Raw genomic sequence first — 16,037 nt, forward strand, 5'->3', positions numbered from 1 at the left:
TATTTAAGAATATAGCACTTGCTTCCAAATACGTTAAAATATTTTACATTGGGTGAGTGTCCATACCATAATTCAAAAGGTGTTGAATGAGTACCTTTCTTAACTTGCACATTGTTCAAGGTATAGATAGTTGTATTTACAACCTCTCTCCAATAGTTCAAAGCAACATTCTTCTCTATCATGAGTGTCCTAGCAGTAGCACAGTCCATTACAAATATGTTCCTCCTTTCAGCAATTCCATTTTGTGGAGGGGTCCTAGGTGCAAATGTTTGTCTTTTGATTCTGCTGTCATTACAGAATATCTCAAACTCATTTGATGTAAATTCTCCTATGTCAGATCTTAGACATTTCAGGCTTTTGCCTGTCTCCTTCTCAACTCTGGCTAAGTACCACTTAAACATTTGGAAAGCATCAGATTTCTATTTCAGAAACATAATTGTCATCATCTTGGAATAATCATCAACAAATAGGATGTTGTATTTGTCACTTTTTGTAGATTTGCACATCAATTGGTCCTTACAAGTCAGTATGAACAATCTCAAAAATTTCTTTAGAGGTGCAAGTGCCACTTTTAAAACTAGATTTTATCATCTTGCTTAATTGACATTATTTACAAATTATATTGTTAGGTTTCTTCAATTAATGAAAACCTTTGACTCTTTTCATGTTACTGATACTCACTAAGTTATCAAAGTTAACATGACATAATCTCTTGTTCCATAACCACACATTATCAAATTTTACAACAAGACAAGTAGCATCATTCATATCAAGATAGAATAGATTACTTCTAGTTTGATCGCCTTTCCCAATTAGTTTCCCATTAGTACCATAGATCTTAGCTATCTTGTTCTCAAACTCAACTTTGCAACCTAAGCTATTCAATTGTGACATACTCAATAAATTATAGTTAAGTCCTTAAACATAATTCTCACACATGATCTTTTCTATGAGTTTGATAGATCCTTTTCCTTTTATTAGACAAGGTGCATCATTACCATAACTTACACTATTTGCATCATAATAATTTAGGGTAGTGAACTTACTTTTATCTCCATTCATGTGATGTGAACACCCATTATCAATGATCCATATGTCACTCTTGTTCACATAAGATACTAGTGCAGTTGCCTCATACTCATTAGAATCATCCTTCATTGAAACATACAACACTTCATCATCATGGTCATCTAATCCATTTCTAATTTCCTCTTCTGCAATGTAGCAAGACTTCTTGCCTTTGTCTTTGTAATCTTTGTTGTCCTCATCTTTTTTACTTTTGCATTTGTCTCCACTTCTATTGTTCTTCTTCTCTGGACATCTAGTAGTGATACGACCAACCTCATTGCAATTAAAACACATGATAGGTAACTTACCTTTGAATTTTCCTTTGCCTTTGTGAAATCTCCTTGCAAGTAGTTCTTCAAGTTGTTCTACATCCTCCTCATATGTGCCACTATCATTGAAACATATTTGACCTTATTCTTCTTCTCTTTAGGTTACTTTAATAATAGCTTAGCTTTGAAAGCAGATTCAACATTGTCAGATTTGAAGTTTTCAAAATTAGAGAGCTCAAAGGAAGTGAGCCTACCTATGAAACTTTCCAGAGTCAGATTAAAACCTAGAATACATCTCAGTTCTTGTATGGAAGAAACTCTAATAGCATAGATGGGAAGTAGTGTTCTCAGTACTTTGCTTAATACAATTTCATCATGTATATTACTAGTAGCTCCTCCTATAACATTAACAAAATATTTTATTCTAGAGCAATATTGAGCAACAATCTCACCTTCTTGCATCCTCATATCATCGAACTCACCTCTAAGATTTTTAGATTTGGCTCTCAAAACATTTGCATCTCCTCCATAAATGGTGTGAAGAGCATCCCACATCTTCTTTATAGAATCACAACCCTTGATATCATCAAAATCAACATAACTTAGGGCAGAGGCAATCTCCAACATTGCTTGATTGTGTTCTTTCTTCTTTTTTCAGATCATCGATAGTTAGGGCTCCAATAGGATTGACATGCTCAATAGTGATGGTAGATTGTGCATGGTCTCCAAGACCTCCTAGGTGTAGCTTCATCAAACTTTGCCATGCAAGAAAGTTCTCCTTGTTAAGCTTGGGTACCTTTCTTTTTGACATTTTGATCTTTTGCTTCTAATGCCTTCAAACTAGCCCTCTTAAGCATTATGGTTCTGATACCAATTTTTGGAATTCATTAGAATAACTAAGAGGGCGAAGGGGAGGGGGAGGGGGGTGAATCAATTATCCAAGGTCCAGATGTACAAATAAAACTTTTCAATGCTTAGTAGACCCATATCCATAAAACTTTATTATGCACGCATCCATTAGATCATACAACACTTAAACTTTGTAAGTTATTGTCCTAGGTCAAAACAAATTTGCAAAAATGTAAACATAAAACATAACTGATTTAATAACACATTTGACACAAGGATTTTACGTGGAAACCCAATTTGGAAAAAATCACTAGTAACATGCTACTAATTCTCACTCTTCTAATGTGATGCCTTGTTAAAGGCCAACCCTATTAAAGGTTACAATACACATTGTTAAATGTGACCTAGTTAGAGGATTTCAATCACCCTGTTAGGAGTGAGCCTTGTTAGAGGACTTTAGATCATTCACTTGGAATATCACCTTATTAAAGAATTTACAAATTACTATTAGGTCAACATTAATTCAAAGGATTTACCCTAGACTGATACAATGATTAGAAAGTAGTAGTAAGGCTTGATCTGATAACAAATTACAACTCACTTGCAAATTACAAATCTCTATTTCAGTCCTCCACTCTACTTGGCTTCCACACACTTAAGCTCTGATAGCTTGTTCACCCTTCAAGCATTCATACTCTTAAGTCTTCTCGCTTTGTACGCCAATTGCAATCTCTTTTGTTTGGCCATTGAATGAAGCAATACCCTAGACTCTTTATCCTCCTTAGGTTCTCGTACATGACAACCTTTTCTTCTAACTAACTCTATCTATAAATAGAGATTTAAGATCTTTTGCCTCTTAACCACAATCATCCATTTTAGGGTTAGGTAGGATTAGGTAGGAAAATATAAATCTACCCACTTTTCCATTTGGTTCCTCTAGAAACTTCTTCCTCAATCTTGTTTGAATTCATCTCAAAATGGTTTACCTTAAATTATGTGCCACCAACTCATCATAGTTATCTTCCACATGCTTCACATAATTCAAGAAAACAAAATAGTCAACTTGGATTCGTCAAATCTACAATTTAACATGAATACTGCCACTTGACATCAATATGCTATCACTTAGCCTACATATTGTTCTTTCACTTGGCCAACACTAGTTAACTCAACAAACACTAAAGTTTATTGAAGCTCAGCATCAACTAAACTTTACTCAGCTTACACTAAGTTCACTCTGCATACATTAAATCTTCACTTTGCTTATCTCCAACTAATTTTTTTCTTAGCTTGCACTAACTTTGCTTGGCACCTACCATGCACTCAGTCAAGCTTGGTAGACACAATTCTTCTTACTTGTTCTTCTAGACTTAATCAATACATCCAACCTTTGCAACCTTAAGTAGATAAATAATACACTATATCATCATGATCTTAACTAATCTTTGTACTCCTTTTTCATACCATAACTCAACCTTTCTTCTAGGTGCTCTTGTTATCTCATTTGATCAAATCCTCTTTGCCAATCAAACAAATGATAGTACTCAAATCAACTAAGCAGTTGTCTTACCAGCAAGTAGTAGGTTTGACATCAATGACAAAACAATGCTTGAAACACATCCTCATACTTGTATCAATCTTTTCTCAACAATTGCATCTTTCTTTCCTTCACCTTGTTTCTTCTTGAAGAACAAGTAGGAATAGACATTATAATTAGATCACAAATATAGTAAGATTTACAAGACATAAGGAAAATGACTTTGTTTTCATATTCTTATTGTTTAGAGAATTTGAGATGCTTGTCACTTTTCTTTTGAAAGATGTTTGATATTTGTTAATGTTTAAGATAAGATTTGACTTCCACAATGTTCCTCATTTAAAAGATAAAGATTTTACTTTCACATACTCTATACTCAAAAGATTATTTCTTCCATTCTTTCACCATGTTTTTTCTTTAAGAACAAATATGAAGAGACATTATAATAAGATGATATATATGACGAGATTCACAAGACAAAAAGAATATGACATTGTTTTCATATTCTTATTGTTTAGAGAATTTGAGATGCTTGACTCATTTCTTTGAAAGATGTTTGATCTTTGTTAACGTTTAAGATAATGTTTGACTTCCACCATGTTTGACATTTAAAAGAAAAATATTTCTAATGAATGAGCAATTGATGAGCTTGAGGGGCTTTCTAATGAATGGTTCATAAGGTGCAACACCTGACAAAGGTTTTACAAATGGGCTTGCAAGCAAAGTGGGCTTAACCATGGATGAACCTTTGTAGTTAAGCATGCTTGAGTTGGATTAGTACTAGGGTGAGTGGTCTCATAGGAAGTCTTGGTTCTTCACCCCTATGAGCATAACCTAGATGCAATGAGTGCTAAGTGTTCCATTCCTTCCCATGAGAGATGATTTCTTGTGAGCTACTACTTATAAAATACAAGACAATGAGTTTGACTCGAAAACTACATAGTTGAATCCACAAGATAAAGATTTTACTATTACATACTTATTACTCAATATATTATGTATTTCATTCCTTCAACTTGTTTCTTTTAAGAATAAGTAGGAAGAGACAAACAATAAATATAAAAATGATGAGATTTATGAAACATAACAAATATGACTTTGCTTTTAAATTCTTAAGTTTGAGATACTTGACTTTTCTTTTGAATGATGTTTGATCTTTGTTAATGTTTAGGATACGATTTGACTCCCACCATGTTCCACATTTAAAGGATAAACGTTTTACGTTCACATACTCTATATTCAAAAGATTATCTCTTTCATTCATTCACCTTGTTTCTTCTTTAAGAGCAAAGTAATAAGATCACAAATATGGTGAGATTTACAAGACATAAAGAATATGACTTTGTTTTCCAATTCTTATTTTTTTTATAGAATTTGAGATGCTTGATGCTTTTCTTTTGAAAGATGTTTGATCTTTGTTAATGTTTAAGATAAAATTTGACTTCCACAATTTCCCAGGTTGAAAGATAAAGATTTTACTTTCACATACTCTATACTCAAAAGATTAGGTCTTTCATTCCTTCACCTTGTTTCTTTTTTAAGAACATGTAGGAAAATGCATTATAATAATATCATAAAGATGATGAGATAAAAAGACAAAAAGAATATGACTTTGTTTTCATATTCTTATTGCTTTGCTAGTTTTAGATGCTTCAATCTTTTCTTTTGATGTTTGTTAATGTTGAAGATAAGATTTGACTTTCATAATGTTCTATATTTAAGAGAAGAAGATTTTACTTTCACATACTACACATTGAAAAGATTTATTTTTTATTCACTTTGTTTCTTCTCTTAAGATAAGAAGTGATAGTGGTAATGTGCAACCATATCAACCTTAGAATAGTAGGGCCCCTCCCATCCTACATGAATTTTAACTTGAATCATGAATAGGGAGGGCTTAAAAATTCAAGAATTTCAGCTCTTCAATAGCCCATATAATAGGGGCCACCCCCCTCCAATTGTAATTACTACAATAAGAAACAATATAACCACCAACCTATCCTTAAACTCCTTCCATTCAACCCTATACACACTCCATCCCAAGTTCCTACCGCCTCTCCACAATCATATTTCAAGACATGTAAAATATGACTTTAATTATAATATATGCTTAAAAGATAATGCCTCCTCCCACCCATCCTGACTATAAAGATGATAAGATTTAAAGACAAGAGAATATAACTTTAATTGTACTCTTTAGTATAAAAAGAATGTCTTTCATTCACTCATTTCTTCTTTAAGAACAAGAAGGATATAAGATTGGAAAGTTGATCAGATTTACAAGATGTGGAGAATATGCACCTTTAATTATACTCTACACTCCGGAGATAATATCTTTCATTCACCTTATTTCTTCTTTAAGAAGCAAGAAATAATTTTATAATAAGATTACAAAGCTGATCAGATTTACAAGAATGAAAAAATATAATCATCTTTTCATAAACTTTTGTTTTATTAATTTCTAGCGACTACTTTTTATTCTTCAAATTTGTATTGTTATCTTTAACTCTTTTGCCGTTGTTTAGTGTGCCGTGTCTCCTCTGACAATTTCCTCCTAAGAAGCTTACAAAAATGTACGTCTTGTAATATCAGTCGACTTACGTATCAGAAAACAACAACGCTGAATGGTTCCCAACAAATTCTGATTGAAAGGTGGAGGGAAGTTGCCTGTCCAAAGTCCAAACCGACCCAATATTAGAAACGTCAGCAGTTGCCCAGAAAATCCATTGAAAACCCGTGGCCAGGCCACAAATTGAATTGCGAAGCGGCAAGCGCTGTGGGGAAACATTAAACGCGGAGCAGAGGGACCCATTCCCTAAGAAATTGAGTTTTTCCAGGCTCTGAGCGGCGTTAAATCCGCAATCAGGGAAAACAAAAGTAGATTGGATTCCTTTTTTAAGGCATTCAAGCGGATTGGATTCATTCAAACACCTAAGGCCTTGCTAAAATCGCGTGTTTTACTGCACGAAAGGGCTTTCATGGCGGGCGTGGAAGTTGAGCTTACATCGGGGGCGAGTGGCCGCATAATTCCCATCTTCAGAAGCGTGCGCGGGGCGCTCAGGAATTTTCTGGTTATTTTGCAGGCGGCCTTCCTTTGGATTGCCCTGCTGTTTCGACATAGGCCTCGGCGGGTTTATTCGTCCGACACGGTTGTTCAGGCAAAGAAAAAGCGCTGGGCGAGCCGGGAGGAGGAGGATGCACTTGCCAGAAGAGCCCTGGCTCACGCTCTTGTGCGTGATTGTTGCGAGGATGATTTCTCGAAGCATTTGTTCGTCAATTCGCGAAGAAAGGTTCTGTTCACGCGCTCCTGGACCCCTAAATCGGAGAACATGAAGTAAGTTTGGGCTTTTCTGTTTTCTCCATGTGGGTTGGATTCAAAGTCTTGGAATTGCACCGACTGTTGTGGCTTTTGTTTTTTCCTTGCATTTGGTTCTTATGTCATTGAATTTTGGAAGGATAGTTGTTTTGTTGTTTCGTATTTGTTATGTTGGCTTGACCGAGGATCGTGTGTGTTGATGATGGAATACATTGAGTTGGAGGCTCTTGTTCTAATCTGCGGGGGTACTTGGTAATTTGTTGATATTTTTATATGGACCGGGTTTAAATGATCTCTGTAAGACTCTGATCGATTTGGTCTTGTGGGTAAAATTCTGGGCAAGGTTAACAGTCATGACATTTTTTTAAGGAGGTTTAGAATTGGCTTGGAACAATTTTATAAGTATTTTGTGCCAACTTCCTGTTACGAGGCCGGATTGATCTGGGTCAGGCTCTTACTGGTGTGGTGTTGGAGTTCATCTTAGATATTGCCTGCACAAGGGATCTTAATGTGTTTACTATCTAAACCTGCTGATGATATCTGCTCACACCCCAAATGTATTGAGAAAGAAGGGTTGTTATGTTATTCAGTCAGGACGACCATCGGTAAACTATGCATATACCCAAATGTAGCGGTGCTACAATTTCGAAAGGGTGATTGTTCTATTTCTCATATGACTGGAAGTTTCATATAATGCCTACACTAAAACGTTGCAAAGTTGTAATGGAACCATGGCGGGAATGACCCTGAAGACAGTATGCGTGTGCTTGGCATGTCTGAGATGTATAGAAGTGTCGCATGATGTTCCTCAGAGCAAAAAAAATGTCTTTCCCTGGTTTTCTCAATGGGAACTAGTACATTAATGCAGCAATCAATGTATTGCTTACCTTACGAAGTTGCTTTCATCTGTTTATGTTCGTTAGGATGATTTCAAGTCTTTGTATTTAAGTTTGATTGGTAGGCTACACCCTCTTGTTCCGCATACAAGGAAGACTAGTGGGCTATTGTAATTTGTAGGTCTGAGAGATTTCTTCTGTATTGTGTCTAATTCTGGGTTGCTTCAATGGCATGGTCTTTAGCAGATGGTTGGCATCCCCTGCTGGAAAATTATTTGCTGCTGAGTTTTGAATTTTATCAGTGTAATAAGCAAGGATTAAAATTAATCATGATTGAAAACATCAATACAATCAGCCAGATAAACTATACACCTTTTATGAGTCATCTTTATGATATGATCCAACACGTCAACAGAATTGATTGCTTTCAAGCTTTCCTCTTATATTTTTCTTGATGTGTGGAATATGCTTTATTAGTCTGAAGGATCTCGTCCTTGTCATTCCATAAGGATAATGCTAACTTCTTTGATTATGAGGATTGTTTTTTGTGCAATACAATCTTCAAAAAACAGTAGATACAATGCCTGGACTTTCTGGCTTTTGCATTTGTCTGTATTGGAAATGTTTGTTTATAACTTTGTCGGGCTGCCTGTGAATTGTGAATACTGCTCAGGAATACACCAAAGTAAGTTTAGAGTGCATGTGAGCTTTGTGATAAAATTTGAATTACATGATTTACATGGTGAAGAAAAGTTCTTTCCCAATTGAGCTTGTTGGATAAGCTTTGTTTTAGTTGAGCTGGTTTGAGCACAGTTTGTTTATCAAATTAAATCTTTTTCCCCTTCTAAATATTTGATCTTCTCTTTTCTTCTACGAGTTTAGTTATAATTGTGGTCTTTTGTCTTTTGTGTTTTTCAGGGGTCTTCTAGTCCTTTTACATGGCCTAAATGAACACAGGTAAGCATCAAGTTTCACCTGACATGCTGTTATCGTTCAATATTTTTTAGGCGTAAATGCATCTCAGATCTCCCACTTTTCTGCTGTGATTGCCTGTTGTGTTCACTTTTTCTGCTTGAATTTAACTTATTTACTTGAAATTTTAATGCAACTGCAAAAGTTGACTTTTTGAAAAGGGCAAGGGTCAATTTGTTCTCCTATGTGTCAATGAAGATCTCCGCTTGCCTTAATGTCATTTTCCTTAGGTTTGTAATTTTTACCATCTTGTTTGTATGCTGGGATGCAGCGGAAGATATGAGCATTTTGCAAAGCAACTAATCTCACACGGATATGGTGTCTATGCGATGGACTGGATTGGTGAGTTTTAGATATTGGTTTAAAATTCAATCTACTGGTTTGAATCTGGCAGGGAAATTGGATCTACTTATTCAATTTACAATTTAGATTGTTTTCATGTCATGCATTTTAAACTTGAATGTGGACTTTTATTTCACTGGAACAAAGCAGAAAAAGTTTCACACTGCATATCTGTATCCATGTGATTGTTGTTTTTCCCTGTTCCAGCAATCATTTTACAATTCTCCTAGCAAAGGGGATTTGCAGTCCACAGTCTGTAACGGTCTTGCGGGTGATGCCAGCAACCCTGTGTGATACTACTGCATTTTATTTCCATGTGCTGAAAGTTACAGACGCAAGTTTACAATTTTTGAACATTCTAAAATAAATAACAACTCTAGCAGATATTGTGATGGGCTAGTTCAATGCTATAGGAGTTCTATGCTTACAAAGAAATAAAGTCACAATTTAGTTTTGAAATTATTGCAGGTCATGGTGGGAGTGATGGGTTACATGGATATGTGCCTTCGCTTGACCATGTTGTTGCAGACACGGTATGCTATGCTTTTATGATCTCACCAACTTTTATATGATTTAAATTACTAGCACATTCTTTATAATTGCTATTTGTTTTTTGTGTTTTTGCATCTGTACAGAAGGCTTTTCTTGAAAAAGTCAGATTGGAGAACCCAGGTATACCTTGCTTTTTGTTTGGCCATTCAACAGGTGGAGCAGTTGTTTTGAAGGTACAGTGCATGAAAACTTGAAGCCATGCTATTTGGCTTAAGTTCTTTAGATGAATTTAAGATCAATGGTATATTTTTTGGAGATGCATTGAATGAAGTTTGTTTCTGATATTTTTCCATTGACAATATGTTGGTTGAAGGCCGCCTCGCATCCAGATGTGGAAGTGATGCTAGAGGGTGTGATTTTAACTTCTCCAGCATTGCGTGTCAGGCCCACCCATCCAATTTTTGGGGTAAGCATTGTCACAAGGAGTAGAAGACTAGTAGTAACTTTGGTTTGGTTATATCAATATTAATTGTTATTGTCTCATTGATGATGCAGGCATTAGCTCCAGTTTTCTCTCTTCTTTTACCAAAGTTCCAATTCAGTGGGGCAAATAAGAGGGGAATACCAGTGTCTAGGGATCCTGCAGCACTTATTGCCAAGTACTCTGATCCATTAGTATACACTGGACCAATAAGGATTCGCACTGGTTCTGAGATACTCCGCATCACCTCTTACCTACAGCGTAACTTGAAAAAGATAACAGTTCCATTTTTAGTGCTCCATGGAATGGCTGACAGGGTAACAGATCCATGTGCATCTCTGGAGTTGTACAATCAAGCAGCTTCAAAACATAAATCAATAAAGCTTTATGAGGGTTTCCTACATGACTTGCTGTTTGAGCCAGAGCGGGATGATGTTGCAGGCGATATCATCAACTGGATGGATAGTAAATTGCAATGCTAGATTGCTTGCTGCCAATATTTCCGAAGGCACTGACAAACACTGTCCAGTTCTATGATGGTGCTGAATTGATTTGATTCATCTTGACCTAATTCTCCCTAGGAATTGACGTGCAGCATCAACATCATCTTCTAAACTCATACAATCTGCTGCTCAGTGAGTCTGCTGTTACTTGGGCTCTGCAGCCTGGGTATGCAGTAGAATTCATAAGTTCTTGGAATGACTATATGTGTAATTAATTATAATGCATTTATTGTTTTGATTGAAGCTATTGGTTTGCAAACGAAGACATGAGGGTCATCACTTAAAGTCTTATACAAGGTTACATTTAGAGAGGTATCTAGTCTTCTCATCTCTTACTTCGGCATATATGAAGTTGTCTGGAGGAAATGTAAGCTTTTTGGGAGTTTCTGAGAGTTTCTGAAACTCGAGGGCGCATAGAGACATCAAATTAATCTCAACCAAAAATTCTCCAGCATTCATAAGAGCGACTGAGGTTTGGGGACCACAAATATCCCTTATAATTCAAGCATGTTATGACACTATTAATTGTGAAATTATAAACCTTTATTATACTTATGTCTTTCGTGGATCACAACATGAGATTTTGAAAGTTTTGTATATGAAAGACTGGTAATTGCCAGTTGTTGCCTAAATATTCTAAGGATCAAATATGGTTGGAAATCTAAATGGAAAGTACAGAATTACTGGTTGAATTAGAACTAGTCAAATTATATGCACATGCTGAAGGCTATAAAAAATTGGATAAAATACTCTCTATGAATGGGAACGGTCCTAAAATGCTTTCAATGTAGTAGTTATTTGATTAGAAAACTAGCATTGTTCTTCAAAAGTTCAGTGGGCAGGGCAGCTTTTAAGTGTTCAAGGCTCTCTGGAGCTCTTTGGCTTCAATTGACCTGTTTAGCTCTGTGTTTGTTGTGGCTTCTGTTGATTTACTTGAGGTGGTTTATCCTGTGCTATTAGTTTTAGTCCCAAATTAATGAGCTGATAGTTTTATGCTTGTAGCCTTATTGCTGTTACTCTGGGTAGCTGCTTGATTGTTGACTATTAGATGGAGACCTCCAAACTGAAGTTGTTCTATCTCCATAAAACGGTATGGGCCCTTTTAAAGAAAAACCTCTATCATTGAATAATGGAAAGAAAATGTTGATGCATGAATGCCTTTCATGACCCTGCTTATGAAATAATGCAACGCATAAGCATCATGGATGGACTCTCCGGTATTTAAAGATCTGAATCATCTGATATGCTTAGATGATAGCCATGTCTTGAATCCCAATCTAGGATCATTTAGACTCGTGAAGTTTAGGTTTCTGATCGGTGGCATGACAAGTTTGCCATGAAGCCTAATGAAGAATCAGTGATCAGGGTGTTCAAAGGTTTAAAATTGCAGTGGAATACCTGTATTTAGTCATCAAGTTGTGTAATACAGCTTTCATTGGAAACGGCACACAATGAGGTGTGTTCTTGGCTTGCTGATAAATTGTTGACCTTAACTTTTAGGACAGTTTATCCTTCCTGATATCTTTAGCTTTGTGTTCAAATATTGATCTTTAAATTCTTAAATATGTGCTTGGAATAATAGTATTGAACAACAGCGGATGTTCTAGTGCTCATATAATGATCGGTTAGAGCACAGCGTAAAGCTGTCTAATAATGGTCTATATAAATTGATATTTATGACCTTGTCATCTGGAACCTAACATAGTGTAAAGCTGTCTAATAATGGTCTATACACATTGATTTTTGTAATGACATTCACTAAAAGGTTTAGCTATACTGACCTCCTTCCCTCAACACTGCCTGCCTTCTCTCCGGACTCCAGACCAATATTTGTAGTATGTAATTGGGGAGGGCTGGGGTGGGGGGTGCTATGGGGGAGATGACCTAGTAGTTGAGTACCTTAACTTTTCTTTTTTCAAAGTCCTACTTAGAAATTTCAAACCACTCAATTTTTTTTGCAGCAGTTTATTTGGCAAGTCTTCTTTTTGAGGGCCACATTATCAAATATAATGCTACAGCATGCTTTTTGCCAAGGTAATCAAAAGGGCCCAAAAAATAGTTGAAACCCTTGCTAGTTCACTAAGTCATGATTTATTAGGGCAGTGATGTGACATCATGATTCATGATTGGTTGTTTTTTAGATGCAAGGAATGCATTTCATTTAATCATGGGCAGTTAACATCAACATTAACAATTTTAAAGTCATAACTATTGATACAATATTGATAAAAATATTAGACATTAAACCAACAAATAATTTAACAATTATTCATTAATCATAATTATGACAAAAAAGTACTTATATGCAAACTAAATAATATATAAAATTATATTTGTATATAATTCATTACACCGGAAGCATAACCCTATAGTGGCATCCAACCTCTGTACAGAAGGCCAATAAAAAAAGTGTAAGAAAAAGAAACTTGGCACATTCCACTACCAGCTATACACATTCTCACCAGAGCCATTGGGAAAAAAGTCGAAAATAGCTGAATAAATATATGCGTTGTCCAGAGTATCAACTGCAACCATTGCGTGTCAATGTCTGAATAATGGTAGAATTCTTAACCATTATTAAGTTTGAAATGACAATTTGCCAATGTCTCTCGAGTTTACTCCACAATTTGCCTCTATCTTTAGGTCATCCGTTGTTTCCGAAGTGAGGAGATTTATTTTTGTAGCTTGCGTCTAGAGATCCACTCCATGTTTGCCAGTCGAAATTTGGCTTTCTGGGTTGGTTTCCTGCCCAACCAACCCAAAAGGCTTGTCTTCCGAACAAAGATAATGAGATTACAATTTTGGATGTATTCTCTCCGTTGTTGCATTTAGTAAGAATACATTATTTTTTTCTTTAAGATTTTACCATTCTCAACATCAAAATGTGATGTAATACTCCTCTGTCTTCGAAATCTTTTGCAACTTATGGAGCATAAATTTTCGGCTATGGAAGCCATTAATAAATCCTAGATTGCTATTTGCTATGATTATTGAAGGTGTTGTATTGTTAAGGGCATAGAAAAATCTTCACTGAATGATTCTTTTTGTCTATTCTTATTTGGCTTAGATTTGGAATTCAATGGTCTGTTGGCCATATTTATTGTCTTTCAATGACAACCATTTTGCAAGAGGACGGGAGCAACGTGCAGAAAGGCATTTCTAGCCTATTGTTAATGCCAGACAACAAGAAATTCGTTTTTGTCAAAAATAATATTGTGCTTCTTTATTTAACATCCATGTCCTCTAGCTAAATATTTGATGATAATACCCAAGCATCGTTATTTTGTGATGCAATTCATGTTTGATTTCAAATTTGTCAATGGCATTTTCAACAAATTTGTTTTATAATATATTCAAAATTTGCAATCGTTGCATGTCATTGTCATTGGAACCATGATTTTTTTAATGGAGGATTCAGATCTGTGAGGCAACTCAACGAGGCACGAAGCGTGTGAGCTACCAACCAGTGAAGGCCACCACATAATGCAGATTTAGAAAATTTGATTGTGGAATAAGTTGAGGTTACATACAATCCAATTTTAGGTGATTATTGTAGCTTGCAAAATAATTTGAGAGGTAAAAGCATTTAGGTTTTATTTGTAGTCTTTATTTTTAGAATGTTTTATTCATGTTTTTTCATTAGAATAAAATGAATATCTATGGTTTGCTAAATGCAATCAATTAGTTTGAGTTTTGGATTTATAAAAAATTGTGAGATTAGAGTGAGATGGTTTTTGAAATAAGTAATGCAATAGAACAAGGGTGTTGCTCCTAGATAGCAAGCCGTAAACGCAAGAACACATTGAACCAAAGTAACAAGTGAGTAGCATTGTCAACATACTAAAACAACAAAATAATTATTTGTTATTTGTTATTTTCTAAAGTACTACTATAAAAAACATAACCTACTAGCTACAATTGATAGAAAACAAGTAAACCAAAATAGTAGTTAATTTATCGTAAACCAACTAAAAAATTAGAGAGTTTATCATAGTATCAATGATAGTAAAGTAAAATTAATCATCACAAGGCCATGAGAACCATGAAAACAAAAAAGAAAGGACATGAAAAAGGGTTGGGCTTTAAATCTCCATTTTCTTCCGTTTGGAAGTCAACATAAGGGTCCCTGAGGAAATCAAATAGGTTATTGCTCTCCTTCACATCCTTAGAGTTCTTTTCATTGATAGTTTGCATCAAATAGAGAGTAGAAGTCAGGACACGCATCACTTTTATGGAAATTTTACAAGCCTTGTACAATTTAACATCCAACTCTTCAAGCTTCCCATCCAAAATCCCAATCTTAGCCTTCACCACCTCAAGATGTTTCTTTGGGGCCTCAACATCATCCAAAGGTGGGTTCTCATCATAGGTCACTTAGTAATAAGGTCTTTACATTTGGTATCAGTGCAACAAGCCACTTTGAAATCGCCATACCATGGTTAGGCTCTGCAAGGTTAGGACTTAATACTGGTCAACACATGGGTGGATCTATTTTTAGAGGTTGTGTTAGAGACTTCCTCCTCGCCTGACTCCTTAGAATACACATTCTTTGTGTCAAAGGCCTCTTTCTCAAATTTTTATATCTCAACGCCTTTAAGGCATTTAGAGCTGTGAGGGGTATTGGTTTCTTCAATAATTTCCACATCAAAGTCCGCCATTTTGACTCTTTCAAGGTTTTTGGTTTTTTTGGGAGGGGACAAACACATTTTGCCTTTTTTTCCTACATCCCCCTTGGGGTCATCTATAGGGTATTCATACTTGATTTTAAGATTAGGGTGTTTGGAAATGCCACTAGTGCTAGGGGTATTTGCATTATGACTAGTGTCAAGGGTGTTGGAAGGGCTTCAAGAGGTCGAGGAGGAGGAATGTGGCACTTCTTCAACAATAATTTGACGAGGAGGACACATGCCAAATGAAAATATTGAAGATAGAACATTGGGCCCTGGTGTAAAATGGTGAATGTTTTACCCCTAATTCAATATAATAGATATGATTATGTCTTTGATGTTGTCATGAAGATTCTAAAAAAAGACGAAGATTTAAGGGACAAAATTAGAATTTTTTTTATAGATAAGATTGATTTTTTTAAATCAATTTAAAAAAATATTTTTACCTTATTTTTAATATTACAAATATTAGCAAGTAATATATTTTGTATTTCTATCTATTTCTTTTCTTTACATTCAATTATTAATTCAATGATGTTTCTATTATTTAATTATTTAAAATAAATTGAATCTTTTCAAATTTATATACGAAGGCTTCTTCTTTGAAAAAATTATTTAATTTATATTAAAGGGTAATTAATGAGAATGCAGATTATAGAATACTGTAGTTAAATAAATATGGTTATTTTAAGACATGGTTATTTT

General features: G+C 35.1%; 1 protein-coding gene across 1 annotated transcript; it reads left to right on the plus strand.

The window, feature by feature from the left end:
- The first annotated feature begins 6,482 nt into the window (after positions 1–6,482).
- On the plus strand, positions 6,483–11,220 carry LOC149551803 (alpha/beta-Hydrolases superfamily protein). Its single transcript, XM_089787291.1, has 7 exons — positions 6,483–7,057; positions 8,794–8,832; positions 9,119–9,189; positions 9,658–9,722; positions 9,825–9,914; positions 10,055–10,147; positions 10,237–11,220. The coding sequence occupies exons 1-7, from the start codon at positions 6,702–6,704 to the stop codon at positions 10,642–10,644; spliced, it is 1,122 nt and encodes a 373-aa protein (XP_089643417.1). The 5' UTR covers positions 6,483–6,701; the 3' UTR covers positions 10,645–11,220.
- The last annotated feature ends 4,817 nt before the right edge of the window (positions 11,221–16,037 follow it).

Source organism: Cupressus sempervirens, chromosome 6 (genome assembly GCF_028749045.1).
Source record: "Cupressus sempervirens isolate cs-2001-9-10 chromosome 6, ASM2874904v1, whole genome shotgun sequence".
Taxonomy (NCBI): Eukaryota; Viridiplantae; Streptophyta; class Pinopsida; order Cupressales; family Cupressaceae; genus Cupressus; species Cupressus sempervirens.

Coding starts and splice junctions, on each gene's coding strand:
- LOC149551803 (XM_089787291.1), top strand. CDS start 6,702: ATGGCGGGCGTGGAAGTTGAGCTTACATCGGGGGCGAGTGGCCGCATA. Junction 7,058..8,793: donor CCTAAATCGGAGAACATGAA/GTAAGTTTGGGC, acceptor TGTGTTTTTCAG/GGGTCTTCTAGTCCTTTTAC. Junction 10,148..10,236: donor CCACCCATCCAATTTTTGGG/GTAAGCATTGTC, acceptor TTGATGATGCAG/GCATTAGCTCCAGTTTTCTC.